Source organism: Daktulosphaira vitifoliae, unplaced genomic scaffold (assembly GCF_025091365.1).
Source record: "Daktulosphaira vitifoliae isolate Bord-2020 unplaced genomic scaffold, ASM2509136v1 Scaffold_3, whole genome shotgun sequence".
NCBI lineage: Eukaryota > Metazoa > Arthropoda > Insecta > Hemiptera > Phylloxeridae > Daktulosphaira > Daktulosphaira vitifoliae.
The window spans coordinates 39,412,162-39,432,803 of NW_026099574.1; the positions used below are offsets into that span (position 1 = coordinate 39,412,162).

Sequence of the window (20,642 nt, forward strand, 5' to 3'; positions counted from 1 at the left end):
ACTTGAATCAATAAAAAAAAACGTTCAAAACGTAATTAATTAAACATTGATTATCTACCATGGACCCTTATTGTTAAGTTTGATGATATTCAAACCATGTTTAAATATAAAAATTAGCGTGATTATCATACCTATACTGTCTAGTCTTTTCCATCTTCTCTTTCGATTGATGGACGGTGGTAGCCGCATCATCAAAAAGTCATGGGGTGACTTTTTATCAAAAATAATAGTATAGAAACAATTTTCAATGGAAATAGTATGTAACACATTTTTTTTTTTTGTATAAGGGATATTATATTTTTGTGCAAATTTTTATAACAAAAAAAAAAAAACAAATTTTTCTCAAAAAAATATATTAAAGTCATTATATTTGAATAAATGTGATACATATCGCCAAACATCAGAATAAAACAGATATGTTACTATTACAAATGAAACATAATTTGATGTAAATAAATTTAAACACTTAATAATAAATTTAATAGTTTCCATAATTTATATTATGGAACAATTTTTAATGAGTTTAACTACATTATTATTAACTTTGTGTAGGTGTTGTTAATGTATTATCTGTTGATTCTTTTAACCAAATTGAATATAATTCTTCATATACAAAGCCGTCGGTAATGGTTTTTATCATGTCTGAAAATAATTAAAATTGTAAAATTTAAGCTGATATTTCCAAAGATACATTAGTATAATATTTATATATTTATATTAATAATTAAATTAATGAATAGTTAGTCGGGTAAGTCGGCGAACATATGGTTTATAACATTATTCAAACAATATAAACTTGTTTATATGAGATCATTAAAAAAAAATGATAACTTAATGTTAAACAACAAATTATCTATAGAAAATTAGTAAAAAATTATTAAATTTTATAATGCAATTACAAAAAAAGGTTCATCGAATACAAAAAGAAATCGTAGAAATAATAATTGCTTAATTTTTTTTTCAATCACATCATTAAACTAAACAAACGGCTTTCGATTAAAGAAATTTAACTTTTAGATTTTTTAACTATGAATAGATGAAAAAAAATATTTTACGACATATTACTTTCAAATTTTTTTAATTAAACAACTTTTTCCCTTACAAAAATTTATAATTATCAATAGTTTTCATGGAAATGAGTGTCTTCTCCCAAAGTGTCTCACCCTATATAATGATAATGATTCATATTTGTTATAATCCTTAAACAAATTAATGATATTTCTAATGTGGACAGTAAAAATTACCGTATGAAATTCTAATATGATTATCAAAAAAATAAAATAGTTTATTTGAGAATTTCAATCGTATTTTATCAAACAGTGTCTAAAATTAAATAAATATATTGTATAGAGTAACATCACCAATTAATGAACATTACAAGTGAACAAATACCTCCAATATTTTACCTAAACTTTTTCTAAAGTGGTTGGAACAAGTTTCAGGTAGTAATTTTTATAGCAAAAAATATCTAAATTAAGTTCTGACAAGTTGTCATAATGAAAAACTCTTAATTGATCATTCACTGATGAAGTCACTCTACTTATTGTACTTATTTCTAACACAAACGTTGAATAAATGTCTATTTAAATAACTAATAACCTTCAATTAATATTATCTAATTAATTTTAATTATAAATTATAAATGTTCAGAACGGAGTTTAAAAAAAAATAATCTAACGGTATAGAAAAAAGACGAATTTTGACCCTTGTAATTGTTGCATAATGTAGAAATAATTTTATACTTTTAAAGAAGTTATGATGAATACCTTTGTAATTGATGTTATCATTCTCAACTTTACATTCATTGATTATTTTATTTAGGGCCTCCTCAGTTAATTTACCGCGAAACAATTTGCTCCTTAAAAACGCTTCTTTTGCATGTTGTAATTTGACGATGCCATCATCATTATTGTTATCATTATTATCTTTACTTTTTTCTGATAACTTTGCTTTAAGAATATTTTCATCATTTTTCATTAATTTATACTGATTATTAAAAAGTCCTCTTATTAATAATTCGTCTTCATCTAAAGAAATACCAAAAAATAATAATAGAGCATAAAAACACTTTCTTTTATGTAATTTCGCATCTTAGCAAATCTAAAAATAAATATACTAAAAAATCAAAACTTGATTTTTTTATCATCCTGTTGAGAGCGAACTAATTTCCGAATTATTTTTCTAATTTTAATGTAATTCACGGAGTAACACAAATTTTTTTAAAAATAACATAGTCATTAATAAAATATACAATATTATAACTAGACGACTTAGTCAGAAATTGATACAGTTAAAAATTTTTCTGCTTAATATTCATCGAATATCTGGAAATAATTCTAAGATTTTTCTTAATCTACAAATGACTTCCTAAAAACTATCCTATAAAAAAATGTTCACACATTATTTGATATTATCATGTTGCATAAAAATAAAGACAACTCTTTTTTGTATATTTAATAATATACGTGTAATAATTATACAAGAACGTTATAATTATAATCATTTATAATGATTATAACATTCCAGTATTATTAGCATGAATTGATACTATTTATTACTTGTTATTTATAATTTGAAACGTTTTCAAAAATTACTATTTTAATCCCCCTTGTAAACAGGTAAAGGGTTGGATAATCAAAAATATTTACCAAAAAAAAAGGAAACATCTATTTATAAAAAAAAAATGTTTTGATTGAATTTTGGAAATTTATTATATTTTATTATTTTGCTCAAAGTATAATTGATATATGAAAATTTTTGTTAATACCTCTTTTATAATAATAATTTCTATATATTTTAATGTTAAGTTTAATACTTATCTAGTTAAACTCAAATAAGAAAAAACTAAACTCAATTGTCATATTTCAACCCCAATACGGCACCAGAAGGGGTTGAGTAAACCACATTTATTATACAAAAAAAAACAAAAATTACAGCGAGATATTAACTGTATCATATTTTATAATAATAATTGTCAATTAAATCTGTTGTACCTTGTACAGATGCTAAATGAAAATAATTAAATCTTAATTACCATCAAAGTTATCGAAGACGATATCAAAAAGACTAGAATCCATATGCTTCCTATCTATAACTTCTTTTATTACGTCAAATCTCAATGCTTCATCATCAGTTCTAAATTCATTTTCTGCTAAACCCACAATATAATTTGATATGGGATAATCTTCCTAAAAAAATCAATGGTATGTAAGTTATTGGTTTATGAGAATTATTAAAATAAATAATAAATACAAAAAGTTATAAAATTAAAAATAAATATAAAACATTTATGTACCTATACAGGTTGGCCCACCACTCACTGACAACTTAAATAACTTTTGATCTAGTTAATATTTTTAGCTGATTTTTTTTTAAATAATAGTTATACGTTAGGTCCACAGCTATATCTCAATAATTAATTTTTTTACATTTTATTAAAAATATTAATTATTTTTAAATTTTAAATAAAAAGTAAAAAAAAAATCTAAGATTTAAATATTCTGTAGCGTTTTGAAGTTTGTGAAATTTTGAATTTTCATGTACTATTTTACGGTATTAAACATTGAAATACGTATTGAGAAAAGGACAGAAGAAAACGCTATCTTTTCATGATACTTTTGAATGACAGTGATAAGTAATAATTGCCTTATCTAATTTCTTCAATGAGAAGCTGAGAAAGGTTTGTAATGTATACACACTATCATCATATGTATACACAGNTATCTTTTCAATATACTTTTGAATGAGAGTGATAAGTAATAATTGCCTTATCTAATTTCTTATCATAGTATTAATGTCAAGTTCGTAATGTATACACATTATCATCATATGTAATCATGTAAGATGAAAAGATAGCGTTTTCTTCTATCCTTAATATTATAATATTAATATATACTCAATATTAATAAGATATTTTTTTACTAAAATTTTTCTTAAATTCTACTCTACGAAATAGCTATCTTAGATTTTTTTTTTACATTTTATTTAAAATTTAAAAATAATTAATATTTTTAATAAAATGTAAAAAAATTAATTATTGAGATATAGCTGTGGACCTAACGTATAACTATTATTTAAAAAAAAAATCAGCTAAAAATATTAACTAGATCAAAAGTTATTTAAGTTGTCAGTGAGTGGTGGGCCACCTGTATAGTTCAATGACCTACTTTTAAATATAATGATATAGGGGTGTCAACATTAATTTTTTAAATGGTAATGTACATAACTAATTAGCTTTAAAAAAAACGGTAGCATAGTGATGTCGCAGCACATTATGATGTGGCATAGTTAGAACATGTATAAATGATAATTGACAGTGATAAATCACTATCATAAGAACTAGTTTAATGCAAATCTGTATAAGTATAATATATGTGTATATAATTATTATAAAAATGAAATTTAGTATAAATGTATAAATACATCGGACTACGAGGATTTGTCATCAAACAGAAAAATATTTTTTCACGCTTATTTCAAATTTGCAATTTGATTTTATCAATCACCTCTAATTTTTGATATTATTTCCAATTAATTAAATAGAGTATTAACATACAAGAAAATAATTTAGGTTAAAATAAAATTCGACAATATGTCAACTGACGAAATCATAAATGAAACTAGTATATTAGTACTAGTCTAGAGGTCAAAATTTTTTTTTTTCAAATTAAAGTATATTACATTAGCTTTAATTTAAGATATATATAAATGTGTCAGACCTTCCGGAACATTTTCAAAAGTTATGTTGAAAAAGTAAATTTTTTGTGAAAAAGTTGTCATTTTAAATCCCCCCCTGTGGGCAGGTTAAGTGTCAGATTTACAAAAAAATATACCAAATGATAAGTAAAGACATCAACCATCTATATAAAAAAAAATTATATTGATATGTTTATTTTTGAAAAAGTTACGGCAGTTTTTAGTAAAAAAAATTGAAAAAATTTCGAAAATTAGCGATTTTTAAATTTGTAATTTTTTTGGAGGTTTCCCCCATTTACGGGGAACGAGGGAAATTTTTTCAATTTTGAAGGGTAATGTCTTCGACTAGATACGATTTGTGATCTTTTGACGTATCGTTGAAAGAAATCCGTTCGGTTAGAGCTGAGAAAAAATGGTAACAGTGACACACAAAAAAAAAACACATCATAGTAAAACCAATACCTTCTCAGCTCCGCATCGAAGCTAAAAATATAGATTTGAATATTTCAATTGTAGAATCTAATTAAACACCAAGAGTTGCATTGAAATGATTATAATGATTTTTATTGAAATGATTTATTTTGATGTACAAAAAGAAATAGTTAAAAATTATTTTAACGAAATTTTGAGCTTTTCTAATAAATTTACTGTTAATAGTAATTATATAAGTTCCTGAAAACATATCAATCTAAACAATACTATTTTTTAAATTCTCATAAATAATTCTTTTTAATGATATCAATTTCATACTTGTAAGTTGAACTAAAAAAAAGTTATGAACTTTTATGAAAGTCAACTTTAAAGAACCACAAAAATAGCTTTAGTTTTGAAAAATATATTATATGGTCTATGATTAGTAAAAAATGTTTCATTTTAGTGATATGATTTTTCTGAGTAATTTAGTAATTGAATTCTGTACCACCATTATTTGAGAAGTTATTTAATTTAAAAAATACTTATTTCAAATCGTTTAATTTTATTAAAAACAATTGTGAATTTGTTTGCTTAGACTAATTTTTCATCGCCAAAAATTTTTTTTGTCTTTTGGATAAATATCAAAAGCTTATATTTAAAAAAAATAACATCAACATGCATAGGAGGTCTTTTTCAAAACCTTCTTGTACTTTGGTTTTTAAAATAATTTTTTCAGAAATGATTTATACAATATCATGTTATTAAAAAATTTGTAATACTACAGACTGGTAGATGAACAGACTAAAAGAGTCAAGAAATGTTATGATACATTGACCTCTCTTTACAATTCTTATCTAAGCAATAAACTATGATAACTATTGTCAAGTAAAAATTGCCATACTGTCATATAATCAATATTATCTGTTAAGCAATAAACTAAATTAATTTAAAGCTTTCATGTAAATAATAAAATGCACATAGATATTAATATAAATTGTCACTGATATGTCAATATTATAATGAAATAATTAATCAATGTCCAGAATAGTATATTAGTTTTAAGATATCATATAATAAATAATTTATTAAAGAGATAACAATAGCATATCTGACACTTCTTGCACATGAATACAGCTATTTTAATTAACAAAACAGTTATATAAAAGGGACCAAAACAGGTTAAAATAGGGCTCATTCTTCGTTGATCCAAGCATGCTCTTAGTTCTATCAATATTGACCAAATTCATTAATCTCAATTGTTTAATTCATGTGTAAGAAGTGAACAGACACGTTTAGATTTATTTAAAGTAAACGAGACGACTTAATTCATTCTCTAGACATCCTCCGGAAACATCAAGGTAGATACTAGTTAATTAAATTAATAAGGTTTAAAAATTTACTTCTTTAAAGTGCATAGTTAACGTAAGAATAAAGAAAGAATGAGTGATCACTGAAAAAATCACTGTGTCTTTCTATTACCTATTCGTTATTTTTATAAGCCCTCGAACTCATTCCAGAAAACTTTTATTATTAAAAACAAATAGTAACTCCTCTTCTACTATTATAATCTTACTTATTTCTTTTATTTTTGAGTTACTATAGAAATTTATAAATAATAAAGTAAAACTATTTAACTTTATAGTTGAAATATCATATCAAGCCTATTTCGAAGTTTTAAATATATATTTAAAACTTTATTTTATACTCAAAAAAAATTAAGATTAAGTGAGAAAAGAGTCATTGTGACGGACTGGTTCGAACCTCCTACCACAAACGTGTTAAACTGACGCGGTTATTATACATCGCAATTGTAGGCAGATAAAAAGGACAATATAACCCTTTAGCAGGCGCGTGTCTATTTTTAACGTTCATAATCGCGTGGAGGTCTATCGGACCCATTTCTAAAAAAGTACAAAATATGTATAAAAAAGTTCATTTTTTTTAATTCAAAGACATGATTTGTTACCATATGATATATAAATATGCAGGAAAATTAAAAAATTAAAATAAAAAAATTAATAAATTACAGAATTATGTGCATTACAAAAAATGATATTACGAAAAAAAAAAACTTCAAAATTTTCGTTTGTAAAAAAATTATTTTAACTACAAAATCTTATTTTTAAGACGGTAAACAAAAGCTTTTACTATTACAAAATGTATTTTAATTAATTTTTCTTGTATTTCTTTGAGCTCCAACGCGGCTTATATTTATTATTTTTATGTGTATTTACATTTATATAATCATATTTCTGAATTGAATTTTTTTATTATTAATATTACAATATATTTAATTATTATGATACGAGTATATACAATTATTCGTTTGTAGTAGCACATCGATTACCGATTATCAATGTGTCCACATTGCAACGCGATGTATTTATTACATGTTTTGTTCTTATTTGTTCTGTATCATCGAGTAGTGAGGATTCTAAATAGATTATTTATTTTTAAAACTTAATTGCACAGTCGGTGGTAGATTCACATAATTCCAATTCCATAATATTATATCGATTATAACATTGCATTTACGATATTTTGAAAAAAATACAAGTCCAAAAAAAAATTATAACTTTGATGGATATATTTTTTAAGTCGTACATTTTTTTTTCAAAGGTATTTATTTATGAAAATCCAATAATACTATCAAAACCATCTTCTAAATTTATATCTATGTACACCTTTTATGCATTATAATACATACGTTTTTATTTATGTGGGGGTATGCTAGACCCCCACGCGACTATTTAAGGGTTAAGCTAGTTCAACATTTCTAAGTCATTTTTCTTAACTTAAAAAAAGCAAACAAATTAAAATAAGTATAACGTTATTTAAAAATAATAATGCTGACCACTGTCAAATATCATTTTATATTTGTTATTCCAACTGTGTTTCATTCCCACTATGCTGGTTATTTTAGCTTCGATGCGAAGCTGAGAAGGTATTGTTTTACTATGAAGTGTTTTTTTTTTTTTGTGTGTGTCTGTTACCACTTTTCCTCAGCTCTCACCGAACGGATTTCTTTCAACGATACGAAGACATTATCCTTAAAAATTGAATAAATTTCCCTCGTTTCCCATTATGGGAAACCTCCAAACAAATTACAAAATTAAAAATCGCTAATTTTCGAAATTTTTTCAATTTTTTTTTACTTAAAACTGCCATAACTTTTTCAAAAATGAACAAAACAATATAATTTTTTTTATATAGATGCTCGATGTCTTTTTCATTTGGTATATTTTTTTTGTAAATCTGACCCTTTATCTGCCCACAGGAGGGGATTTAAAATGACAACTTTTTCACAAAAAATTTACTTTTTCAACTTAATTTTTGAAAATGTTCCGGAAAGTCTGACACTTTTATATACATCTTAAATTAAAGTTAATGTTATATACTTTATTATGAAAAAAAAAAAATGTTGACCTCTGGACTTGTCTTCGTGGTGATAATTGCTACCAAATGCTATTTTTGTGTGAAAATTCTCGATTTTATTTTTTATTACATTATTAACTTTATAATGCTATAACTTATTGAAAAGTGTATGGATCAACACAATTTTTTTATGAGAAATAATATTTTTTAATAATCCTATTTTCATTCGACATATTTTATCTTAATCAGGATAAATAAGGAACTAGCAGATCACGTAGCTTTTGGAATAATACACCAATTTTTTAAAGTTAAACTCTATCTAAAGATTTACATAAAAGCGTTTTTTTTTTATAGTGATTTTAATCACTGTCAGATATCATTATACTTGATCCAACTATGCCACGTCACAACTGTGCCGCGACCCCCCTGTGCTGGATTTATTTTTTTATTGTTTTCCCGTGACTTAAAATTACTGCAACTTTTTCAAAGACACTGTATCAATTTGATATAGTGATACGTAATACTATGAACAATCAATGTTTTATAGATACACTTTTTTTAAAATCTAACAAAAAACTGATCTATAAATGGGTTATGAATACAACTAAATTTTTTTTTTCCTTTTCAATTAAAAAAAAAATGTAATCAAACATATGTCCTTATAATTTAAATTTTGAAAAAGTGAAATTTCAATATTATTAAAGATATTTGCCATTTTTAGTGGTACAAAATATACAAGTAATTTCCATAGCACAGATCTGTTTAAAACATGTTTTATAAATAAATTATCAATAATTATTATGGTATAAAAAAAGGCACCCAAGCCAATAAATAACAATAAATACGTATATATTATACGTATTTATTGTTATTTATTATTTATTATTATATTAATAATAGTAATTATAATTACTCTTTCTTTGGCTTCTTTTGAGTAACAATTACAGTAGCGGCTGGACGCAATTTGTACACACATCAAACATAATGTTACACAACAACAAACATAGAAACTCATTATAATGTTGATTATAATTGCAACAGCAATAGAAGTTCTGTACTGACAATACAATTTCAATAGTAACAACTATAGGTGTATTATAATTTTTATTATAAAATTAATTTCATTTATATAGTCAATTCAGTCTATTTTGAATAATCTAAAATATGGTAATACAAAAAATATATTTAGTATATAAACATTTCAAATAACATTTGTATTAATCAAATTTATTTCACATGTTTTCCAAAAAAAGTGCGTCAATAAAATGTATTCACATAATGTGGCAGGTTAATTTTATTTATTCATTATTAAATAAAATAAAGTATGATATAAAAATATCGATTGTTATTAATAGAAAACAGAAAATAATTTAAAAAAACGTACAATTTATCATTAAAATGTTTTTCAATTTTTATTAGCTTCGATGCGAAGCTGAGAAGGTATTGGTTTTATCATGATGTGTTTTTTTTTTGTGTGTCACTGTTACCATTTTTTTTCAGCTCTCACCGAACGGATTTCTTTCAACGATACGTCAAAAGATCACATATCGTATTTAAACGAAGACATTACCCTTAAAAATTGAATAAATTTCCCTCGTTCCCCGTAAATGGGGGAAACCTCCAAAAAAATTACAAATTTAAAAATCGCTAATTTTCGAAATATTTTCAATTTTTTTTACTTAAAACTACTATAACTTTTTTAAAAATGACCAAATCAATATAAATTTTTTTTAAAGATGCTTGATGTCTTTACCTATTATTCGGTATATTTTTTTTATAAATCTGACCCTTTACCTGCTAACAGGGGGGGATTTAAAATGACAAATTTTTCACAAAAAATTAACTTTTTCAACTTAACTTTTGAAAGTTTTCCGGAATGTCTGACACTTATATATATCTTAAATTAAATTTCTTAAAAAAATCTTAAAAAAAAAATTTCGGACTTTATTTTGTCTTCACGGTGAAATTGGCTACCGAATGCTATTTTTGTGTGAAAATTCTCGATTTTTACTTCATAATGCCATAACTTATTGAAAAGTGCATGGATCAACACAATTTTTTTATGAGAAATAATATATATATCCCTTTTTCATTCGACGACATACTTTATCTTAATCATAATATTAATAAGGATATAGCAAATCATGTAGCTTTTGGAATAAAGCACCAGTTGTATATTTTAATTGTAAATTAAATCATAATTTATTTCAATTATTTTAATCATTTTTTTTTAACAATAATAGTTTTTTGTTGAGCAATTTTACATGAAAATTTAATTTTCTTCTCTTATCCCTTATATCAAAACTTTTATCAACTCTTAATTTTCAAACGGGAACTCCAATTTTTTATTTTATCAACAGATTTATTTAATTGGAAAATTTTTTATATATTATTTGATTTTCAATGAGTTGCGTTTGTTTAAACTTTAAGGTGCGATCAGAAAAAAATGTACTTATTTTTAAATATCGTATTTTATTGTTTCTTATATAGATAAGCGCTACTGGTTTATAAAAATACAATAAAATATAAATGTTTGCTCATGTCAATTGCATTACTAAGAACCGGTAGTGTTTATCGATTTCTGGCGATAAAACCTTGCGTGATAATTGTTTATTTTTCATCACTCATCAATTTAAAAGACAATTCACTGGAAACGAAATAAAATAATAAAATTGTTTATTTTAACCTAATGGTAAAAAAATTAAAATAGGACAACATTTGAAATCAAAAGTTAATGTCTGTTTAAAGCATAAACTATGATAGAAAATTAACTTTTTTTACTAAGTAGCTCAACAAAGAATCATTATTGCTGCAAAAAAAACGATTACCTGTTATTTTAAGACATATTTCGTGAGGCGTAGTTAAGGAATCATAATAAAATTCATTATCTATATTTTTTTAGAATTTATGTATATGTCTGTAAAATATATGAAACTATATTGACACAATTTAATGTTATAATATTTTTTTTGGAATAAAGTATATCTCGAACTCTACATAATAAGTCAATATTACTCATCGAGTAAAAATAATAAAAAAATCATGTCACCAAAACTAAAAGGTTTTTTTTATAATAGTTTTATTGGTTATTACTAAAATCTTTATAACTGATTTTTAAGTCATCCAGTCACTTAGGTGAAAAAAATTATTAGGATTGAGCTTAGAACTAGGTATAAATTAAAGAAAAAAATGTTTTACTTTTTTTCGAATATAATAATTAAACATATATACATGTTTAATTATGATCTAACTAAGAAAATAACTGATTGATAATAACTTATTGACTAGTGCTATGGGAGTTATAAGCATTTTAAAATACTGGAGATAAAACGTAAATACTGCTATTCATATTTTTATAATGTTATATATTTCTTAATTTATGAGTTATTATTATGATTTTGATACATTCTGTATATTTTATAAGGGTAGTTATTTAAATTTCATAAATTCATATATAAAATAAAATCTAATTAAATGGCCTATTACAACTTTTAACCCATTATTTTAAAAGATATTACCATTTTAAAATATAGACTGTAGCTGAATGCAGCTACTTTAATTATTAGACATTTTTCGATTTAACTCTTCTTAGGTATAAATATGTTAATAACTTTTGAAATATTGGTCTAAAAGTTGTTATCAACCGGTTATTTTCTTAATACATAATTATGTGTGTTGTCATTTGAAAAATTAAAGTTGACACACTTATGAGGCAGAAGGGACGAACTTAAAAATATTTTATAATTGATAAATTGTAAAAAAACATGGAACTAAAAAAAGTAATAAAAAAATTATCTATATTATTTATATTTTCAATTAATTTGGTGTTTCGTGATTAAACAATCCCCCTGTATCAGTGACGCAACTACTTAGGGTGCTTTAGTGTACCTTCCCTAAATTTTAATAGTTATAGTTTCAACTAGAGGGCTAGATAATATAATTATCTATGCTCTCTAGTTTCAACGAAGTAATTTTATTTGTAAAAATTTATTGTAGTTTTTTCTTATATTGCATTATGGTTACATTGTACTATTATTGTAGCAAAAAGAATCGTTCTTTTATGTAGAGACCTAAATAATAAGATAAAGGCAATTTGATTTGATAGCAGTCAAGTTTCGTCCAAACTTTTCCCGTCTTTTATATAATTCAAATATTTTATAAAAGAGGATATTTATGAATTTATTTATGTATTATTCGATGTCGAAAACTACAAGAATCAATTTTTTCATATGAAGTTTTTAGTTTTTTGTTCTATCTATTATGTAAAATTTAATTTTGGTATGTTTGTTTGTTTGTTTCTATTAAATTCATCCGATAACGATGATACTTTAGTGACATTATGTATGCACGTTTGCTAAGGTTTCTAAATTAGTATATTAATGAATTTTACATAACATCTAGAGGAAATCTATATAAAGGTGAATGAGTGAAATATAAATATATATTTTACATTTCTATAGAAAATGTTCACTAAATTGACTACTCTCTTATTATTTAGGCTCTCTAATTTTGAGTATACTTGTCATCTAAATATTAAGCTACTGATCAAAGATAAACGTAGTTTGATTGTATAGCCATTTATAAACCGCTATCATTAGTACAGCCATTATACATTATATCATTATATAGCCATCTATACTCATGTGTTGAACTTGGCAGTGTGAGGAGTAAGCCCTCAGTGTTTTGAGAGCAGTTACACAATTTTAGCACCACTTAATTTTTTTGTTCTAGCTGCGCCATTGTTTTGAATGATTATAAAGTTTTATGTAAAGAAAGAAAATTGTTTAAAAGTAACAAAATAGAATAATAATTTATGACAAAATACATATAAAACATTATAACACATGATTCATTGTTATTTAGTCATTGAAAATAATGCGCAATAAATTAATCAGATATATTTTTCAAATTCAAATTTATTTTAAAATCAATAAAACGTAAAATATAATAAGTTTGAATCTAGTAAATTATCAAAATAAAATATTATTATCGCTAAAAATTAGAAAAAAACATTTATAACAAATAAAAATACTTACTAAATTTTAACATGAAAATACAAGTACATATTGAATAAAAATGCAAATCAAAGCAATTTAATAATTTTTGAAATCGTTAAAATTATTTTAACGTAAAAATCTTAATATCTCTGCTATATTAAAGTGTTTAACTAAACTTATTAACTCGTTTACGCCTCAGTTATATGTCTTGTACATAAAACATATATTTCCAGTTCATGTCATATCTTATAATATTACATTGGGTGTAATCAATTTTATATTTTTCAGAAGAATAAAATAAAATATTAAGAATATAATATAAGAATAAAAAATTCAGAAATAAAAAATTATTAACATTTTTAGTTATATAATAACAAATTAGTATTTCTTTAATAACAGAATTTGTCAATAAGTTATTTAAGAAAAAAAATGTAATTGAAAAAAATAGTCTGTAAATAATATTTATAGATGTCATAAACATATTACTATGTTGATCCAATCAACCGTTTGTTTCAGAATGTTAAAATTAACCGTTTTTAGATGAAATTTCTATTGATATACTACTGTCTTATCTTTAATGAATCACCTGTATACATTTTTCAATTGGTATCATTTAAATAAGTTAATTTTTACTTCATAAAGTCATTAGTGGCATCGGGTTGGTATTTTACTCAACCCAAACATCGGGTAAAATACCAATCAAACCAAACTAGTGTCCACCGATATAATTCAGAAGAGGGCACATGGTTTTTTCCTCCTGATTTATGTTAGCGGTAAAAAAATAATTTTGCTCATTTATCTTATGAATTTAATATGTAATTCACTAATTTCTAGTATAGGGATACAAATTAAAAAAAATTAACTTTTTTAGCATTAAAAATTATAAAAACTGGTACATGATATTTCTTTCACTAAACTTGAAATATTTTTTATATCAAATTATTACGTAAATAGTAGGAGAGACTGGGACACATGCAAATATGCCCCAGACTCCAACTTTGGTAAACAACGACTCGTCTTTTTGATTTGCAAGTCAATGAACTAAGAATTTGTTCTTTTAATGAAAATCATATTTTGAATATAATTAAACTTGATATATCGTGTTCTTTACACTAAATTTGAAACAATTCTTATTTTTTGCATGAAGTCGAAGAATTTGATTTTAGTAGCAAAAAACAATATTTTTTGGTAAAAATATTTATTTATTATTTTACTCATAAATCTAAAATTAAAAATGTAAATAAAAACCAATAGTTAAATGTTTCTAGTATTTCTTGTAAATATTGATTTTAAAGAAAACATTCTCTAAAACTTTTAAAATCAATCATAACATTATTAAATAAGTGCTCTTCAAAAATTAATTAATACTACTATAAATATACATTATAAAAAAAATGGTATATTTATTAACAAAAAAATATCAAGTTAACAGTTAGGGAGGTTTTGAAGTATTAAATTCAAAACGTATATAATAAGCAAACTATCATTTGGTGCATATCTAAATAGTACTACTAGATTTTGCACTTGTAAACTTATAAAATATACTACCTGAATAATAAATGAACTAAAGTATAAATTAAATATACTGGTAAATTGAAAGAATAGCTTCTACAATAGAAAATTTATTATTAAAAATAAATTACTACGACATTTTAGAAGCCAAATTAAATACAGTGTAGAAAGTACTGAAGATATTTGTTTTATCTATTTTCTCGAATATTTGCTATTTCTTATCTCAAAACTATCAACATACAATTTTACCTTAATACTCTGTGTAAAATATGAATAATAAAGAAGACGTTATGAATATTATGTCAATTTTGGATGTTATATATTGTTAATATTAGAGCAAATGGAACAGCTTAATTTTTTTTAGTTGAGTAAAAAAAAAATTAGCTGTTTAACATATTTATTTTAATTATATTAAATTTTTCATTACTATATTTGAGTTTTTAACTAATAATAATTAATAAAATTCTACTCTGTAATAAATTTTTCAACACTTCCTTTTTAATTATAATCATTCTACAATTTAAAATTTACATTTAGAATTGTTCAATCATCAAGCAGTTTATTTCAATAAATAATAATATAATGGAGTCAGGGGAATTCCGGCCACCTAGGCGGTATTTGTTATAATTCAAAGGCTTTTTTTCTTAATATTTTGTAATAATTTAAAATAATGCATTAACATATACAACTTAAAAATTATTCGGATAATAAATGTTTATTAAAAATTTATTTTGGACAAATAATTATGATCCACTTGGTCGATTGTCGCGTGATAACAAAAATTCTCTAAAAAACATTTCAGTCAAAACTAACTCTATGGCATCTTAATTTTTCTGTATTCCCATGGTTTCTCAATTTTTTTACATTTCTACGGTTTCTTAATGTTTTATTTGTTGTTCAAAGACTAAAAATATTAACCCTCCAAAAAAAAATGTAAACCATATCATTAGCTTCATCGTACTTAATCGTTTATCTGAAGTTAAATAGTTATACTTGAAAGTAACCGAATTTTACTTGTTAATTATTTTGGATCATTTTACAATAATGTAAAATATAAAACAAGTTAAAAAGAATATTTTCGTCTATTGAGATTATTTTCAAAAACATTCTAGAAAAATATTATTATGGTAATTTTACATCACTAATTATGGCCGATATTACCCCTTAATATTGATTTGTATTATTTCTTTAGTATACACTTGACAATAATCAATTTACTCCATTTAAGTAAAATAATTTATCATTATTTTTAAAACAATTCATTTTAAAGTTTAGAACTATTTATAGTTATTTGCACCTTTGTCAAAAAGGTGAAAATGATAGCAGCCGATAAAAAAAATATACCAATATTTTGCTCTCATAGAAAGTTGGAAACGGTGAGATAAAAGGTGTTGCATCTCAAGCAACGATATTACTATTATTAGATTTTTATATTACTAAATAATTTGTTATATTATTTTATTTTGTATCATTGATTAAGTTAAAAATGGATTAATTTAATCAAAAATTAATAATATAAAAAAATTATATTTCAAGTTTGCAACTATAAGCAGGACCAGGAACCGAAATGATTTGAGTTTTTTTGAAAATTTTTACCAATATTAATTAGTTGATATATCGAATTTTTTTAAGAATTTGTAAGAGTAATAATAGAAATCACAAGTATACTAAAAAGCATTTAAAACCTTAACGAAACCTCAAATTTAAAACGATGTCATCATATTATCAATATAACTAAATGTCAAAAAAAAAAACATTTATCAAATATGTTTGCAATTATATTTTAGTAATATTTAATTTATATCTTTTGTAAATGTTTTGCGGCACATTGTGACAATTTTTTATAAATGTTTAGAAAATATGATGACAAATGGTTTTTAATATTTTAACATTGACATTAGGTCCAAAAATATTGTTTCAATAATAATATCCTATTATAGTTTAATGTGTTTCATATACATTGTCACATATTTTACATCATTTTTAAAAACCTTCAAAGATATTTTTACATTCAAATTTGAATAATATAATTGTTGCGGCGTACGATATTGTATAGTTTTTTTCATTAATATTATTGTGATAAGCTGACGATCGGTTTTACTTAGCCGAGAAAAACCAGTCTCCTAATAAATGCCTCACTATGTACATATAGCAAAATTTCGTTTTTATTACTTTATAGTTAAGCGACCTAAGTAGCCTTCTTCTCGTAAAAAGAAAAATACAGACCACATTCGTAACAATAATAATGTATAAATTATAAATAAATGAAATTTATTTTTATTGATAATAAACGAAGTATTTTAGATTGAATAGGCGTTACTTTTTATTTTACAAAAATACTGGCATAATTGAATAAATAGACACATCGACGTTTATAGGAGAAAAGAGAACTTAAACGAAATTTTGGTCGATAATGAGTTACAAATATTTTGGCATAGACTACACAATTGTCCATCGATAGAGCCAATTATTTTATTGATATGATTTTTTTCATAAATAACTATCGATGATTGAATATTAAGCGTAAACGCCATTCATTATCAGGTTTATAAAAACATTGACTCTCTTGTAAAATTACGAAACTTACATTTAAAACTTTTTTTCATATAAGCGTCGATATTATAACTTGCAATAACTAATTATGAAAAACAAAAAATGGTCTATAATATATATTGATTTTTTGAACGTGAACAATAAATACAATATGAACGAGTTATTTATTTTTATTTAAATAAAATATCAAATTTATAATAACCATTCTCTGTTTTTCAGAAATCAATAATTCAACAAATTTAATTCTTATATTAGAAAAAATTAACATAATACTAAATTTATAAAAAAAAATTAATAAAAAAGGGTAAAATTTAAACAAAACATAAATAAATATGAAAAAAAAATTATTTAATTATTCTTTAGATACGTTTTATTTATTTTCGATTTTGTTATTATTAATAAGTTATCGTACTAGCCATCGGGATAAAGAATATAATTTTACCCTTAGCAGAAAATTAGAATGAAAAAAATATAATTGTTATCTAAATTTAATGCTAAAGTAAATAGGTGCCATTTTCAAAGAAATTGAGTTTTTACCGGAAATCAAATCTATGTATGTCTGAAAAATTTTAATAATGGCACTTAGCTCCCTATTTACTTCGAGCCTTCAATTATCAAAATGATCAATAACAGCATAGAAACATAAATGTGTTAAAGCTTTCATGGGTTGTATTATTAAAAATATATACACATCTTCAGTTTTATTACAAAGCATAAATTGGATAGAAAAAGATAATATGAAATCAAATCTCAACTTTAAAATAATATAAATTCTGTAATAATGTAACTACAAGTTAGGTTTTCTTGAAATTAAAAAATTAACTTCGATTTAGACTAATGTCAATAAATTTTATCCTATTTGTCAAAATAACTTTTGTAATTATTGATATTTACACATTATTATTTTTAATTGTTATAGTTACATGTTATTTATTAATTATATCTTTATAATATAAATCAATGAAATTAATATTTATGTAGAGTAGACATAAATCATACTAAATAATAATTTAATGTTAATTATATTCCCTTTAAATTCTATACATGAATTAAAAATTGCTATAGAAATTCTGTTTGTCTTAGAAATATTAGACCAGCAGATCTTAATAACATAATAGACTGAAATAAATTGANTCTTAGAAATATTAGACCAGCAGATCTTAATAACATAATAGACTGAAATAAATTGATAAATAATACTTGGTACTTGAACTCAATTTATACTTGAACCTTACTTGAACATTTCAAATTAATCTATTGGTGAATGATTTTTTAACTATTTATTACCAGGATTAGGAACCGAAATCATTTTTTGAGTGTGTTTATTTACTTATTTACGCCCTGTAGAGGCAATGTACAGTTAAATAGATTTATAACATAATTGTATATAAATGCAAAAACCAAATTATTAAATTATTATTATTAAATAACAATTTCATTACTTACTCATAACTATTACAAAACGAAAAAATAAAAAAACAAAAAAAATATATGATAGTAAAAATAATAATAATTAAAAATTTTAAGTTCTGTGGACAAATATGAAACTATTGATTTATCATAAACTTAATATTTCCTAAACCATGAAAAAAGAAATCAGTATAACAATCTTTGCAAGTTCTTAAAATTGGGTTTTGGTAGCGTTTCGAATTTTATTTTTTTTTTAATATATCGGTTTTAAATGTATTGGTATTATCGTTTCGGTTAAAAACGGGATTTTAAAACAATTTTAAATTAATGAAAATGTTTCTTTGTTTTTTGTAAAATAGGATTCCTGAGCGAGTTATACAATTATACCACAGAATAGACAAATGAAATGCAATTAAACGACGTTTACATAACTAATAAAGGGGTAGCCCCTTGAATACACCCAATGCTTGATTTGACGCGGGGGGGAGCTCTCCTTCTTTTTATTGTTTTTTTAGCGTACCCCTTCTATTTTATTGAAATGGAATGCAATCATCAAACTGGTGAAACTATTAAATAAGTAAATCGTCAGTTCTTCTGGAGCAAAATAGTAATATGTAAATGTCAAAATATTAGTAGAACCTTATACAAAAAAACTAATTTTTTTTTTAAATTCAGTATAATAAAATACGTGATTAGGGATTTTAGTTTTTACAACAATCAGTAACGTACATCCATTATAGTTTATATATTGTAAATATGCAACTTTAAGTAATATACTTAAAGTTGCATTAATACAACTATATTCGTTTAAGGGTTAAAAAATAAAACAAATAAATTTATGTTTTATTAATTATTTTAAACAATTATAGAATGTCAAATCATTTTTTCAATTATATATTTTTTAACACAATATTAATGCGATATAAAAATATATATTATGATTCATATGTCATGACTAATCAGTAAATAAATTAATATTGAATTTATCGTTAATACATTGAAGCCAAATAACATTAAATGTTCTTTTTAATTTTGTAAAATCAAAAATTTATTTATGAAATTTGCATACATACATGTTTGTGTCTTATATCTATAATTAAACAATGAAAAATTATAAATGTATATGTCTGATAATCTTAGTGAAATAATTATATAAATATATTAAAAAAAAAAGAAAAAAATCTGTGTATTAAATGAAAATTCTTTTTACTTATGAAAAATGTAACAATTCAAAATTAAAAATATGTTTTATTTTTACATATTATTTGGAAATATAGTTTTTATGTTATATAGGTTGATTTATTAAGAATAAGACAATCAATTTCTTGGAAACAATTGAAAATTTTAAATTTTTGTCGAGGAAAATATTATTTGATTTAAAAAAACTTTACATTAATATGTAGTTTAATCATTATTATTTCATTCCTTTACAGAGAAAAACTTAATTAATTAATTTTTTTCAATTTAATGAGTAATGAGAAGTCCTATTTTTAGTTTGTAACGAAACAAAGAGGCACATCTTCATTTTTCGTATATTTGAAAATTTATTTTGGCTGGGCAGAGTACGTGCTACGCGTAACTACGACGGCGTTTATCATCTAAATAATCACCAGATAAGGTGTTATGATTTGCTTGCAGGCGTGCGAGATAGTACACTATCACTTCGGACCGGTTCATGGACAGCAA

The 20,642-nt window shown here is 23.4% G+C and overlaps 1 protein-coding gene across 1 annotated transcript; it reads right to left on the reverse strand.

Annotated features, from left to right (window-relative positions):
• Nucleotides 1-344: 344 nt before the first annotated feature.
• On the reverse strand, nucleotides 345-9,593 carry LOC126900730 (uncharacterized). Its single transcript, XM_050676652.1, has 4 exons — nucleotides 9,398-9,593; nucleotides 3,035-3,188; nucleotides 1,767-2,027; nucleotides 345-642 (listed from the first exon to the last, which is right to left on the reverse strand). Exons 1-4 carry the CDS (start codon nucleotides 9,497-9,499, stop codon nucleotides 539-541), a joined length of 621 nt encoding a protein of 206 aa, XP_050532609.1. The 5' UTR covers nucleotides 9,500-9,593; the 3' UTR covers nucleotides 345-538.
• Between the last annotated feature and the right edge of the window lie 11,049 nt (nucleotides 9,594-20,642).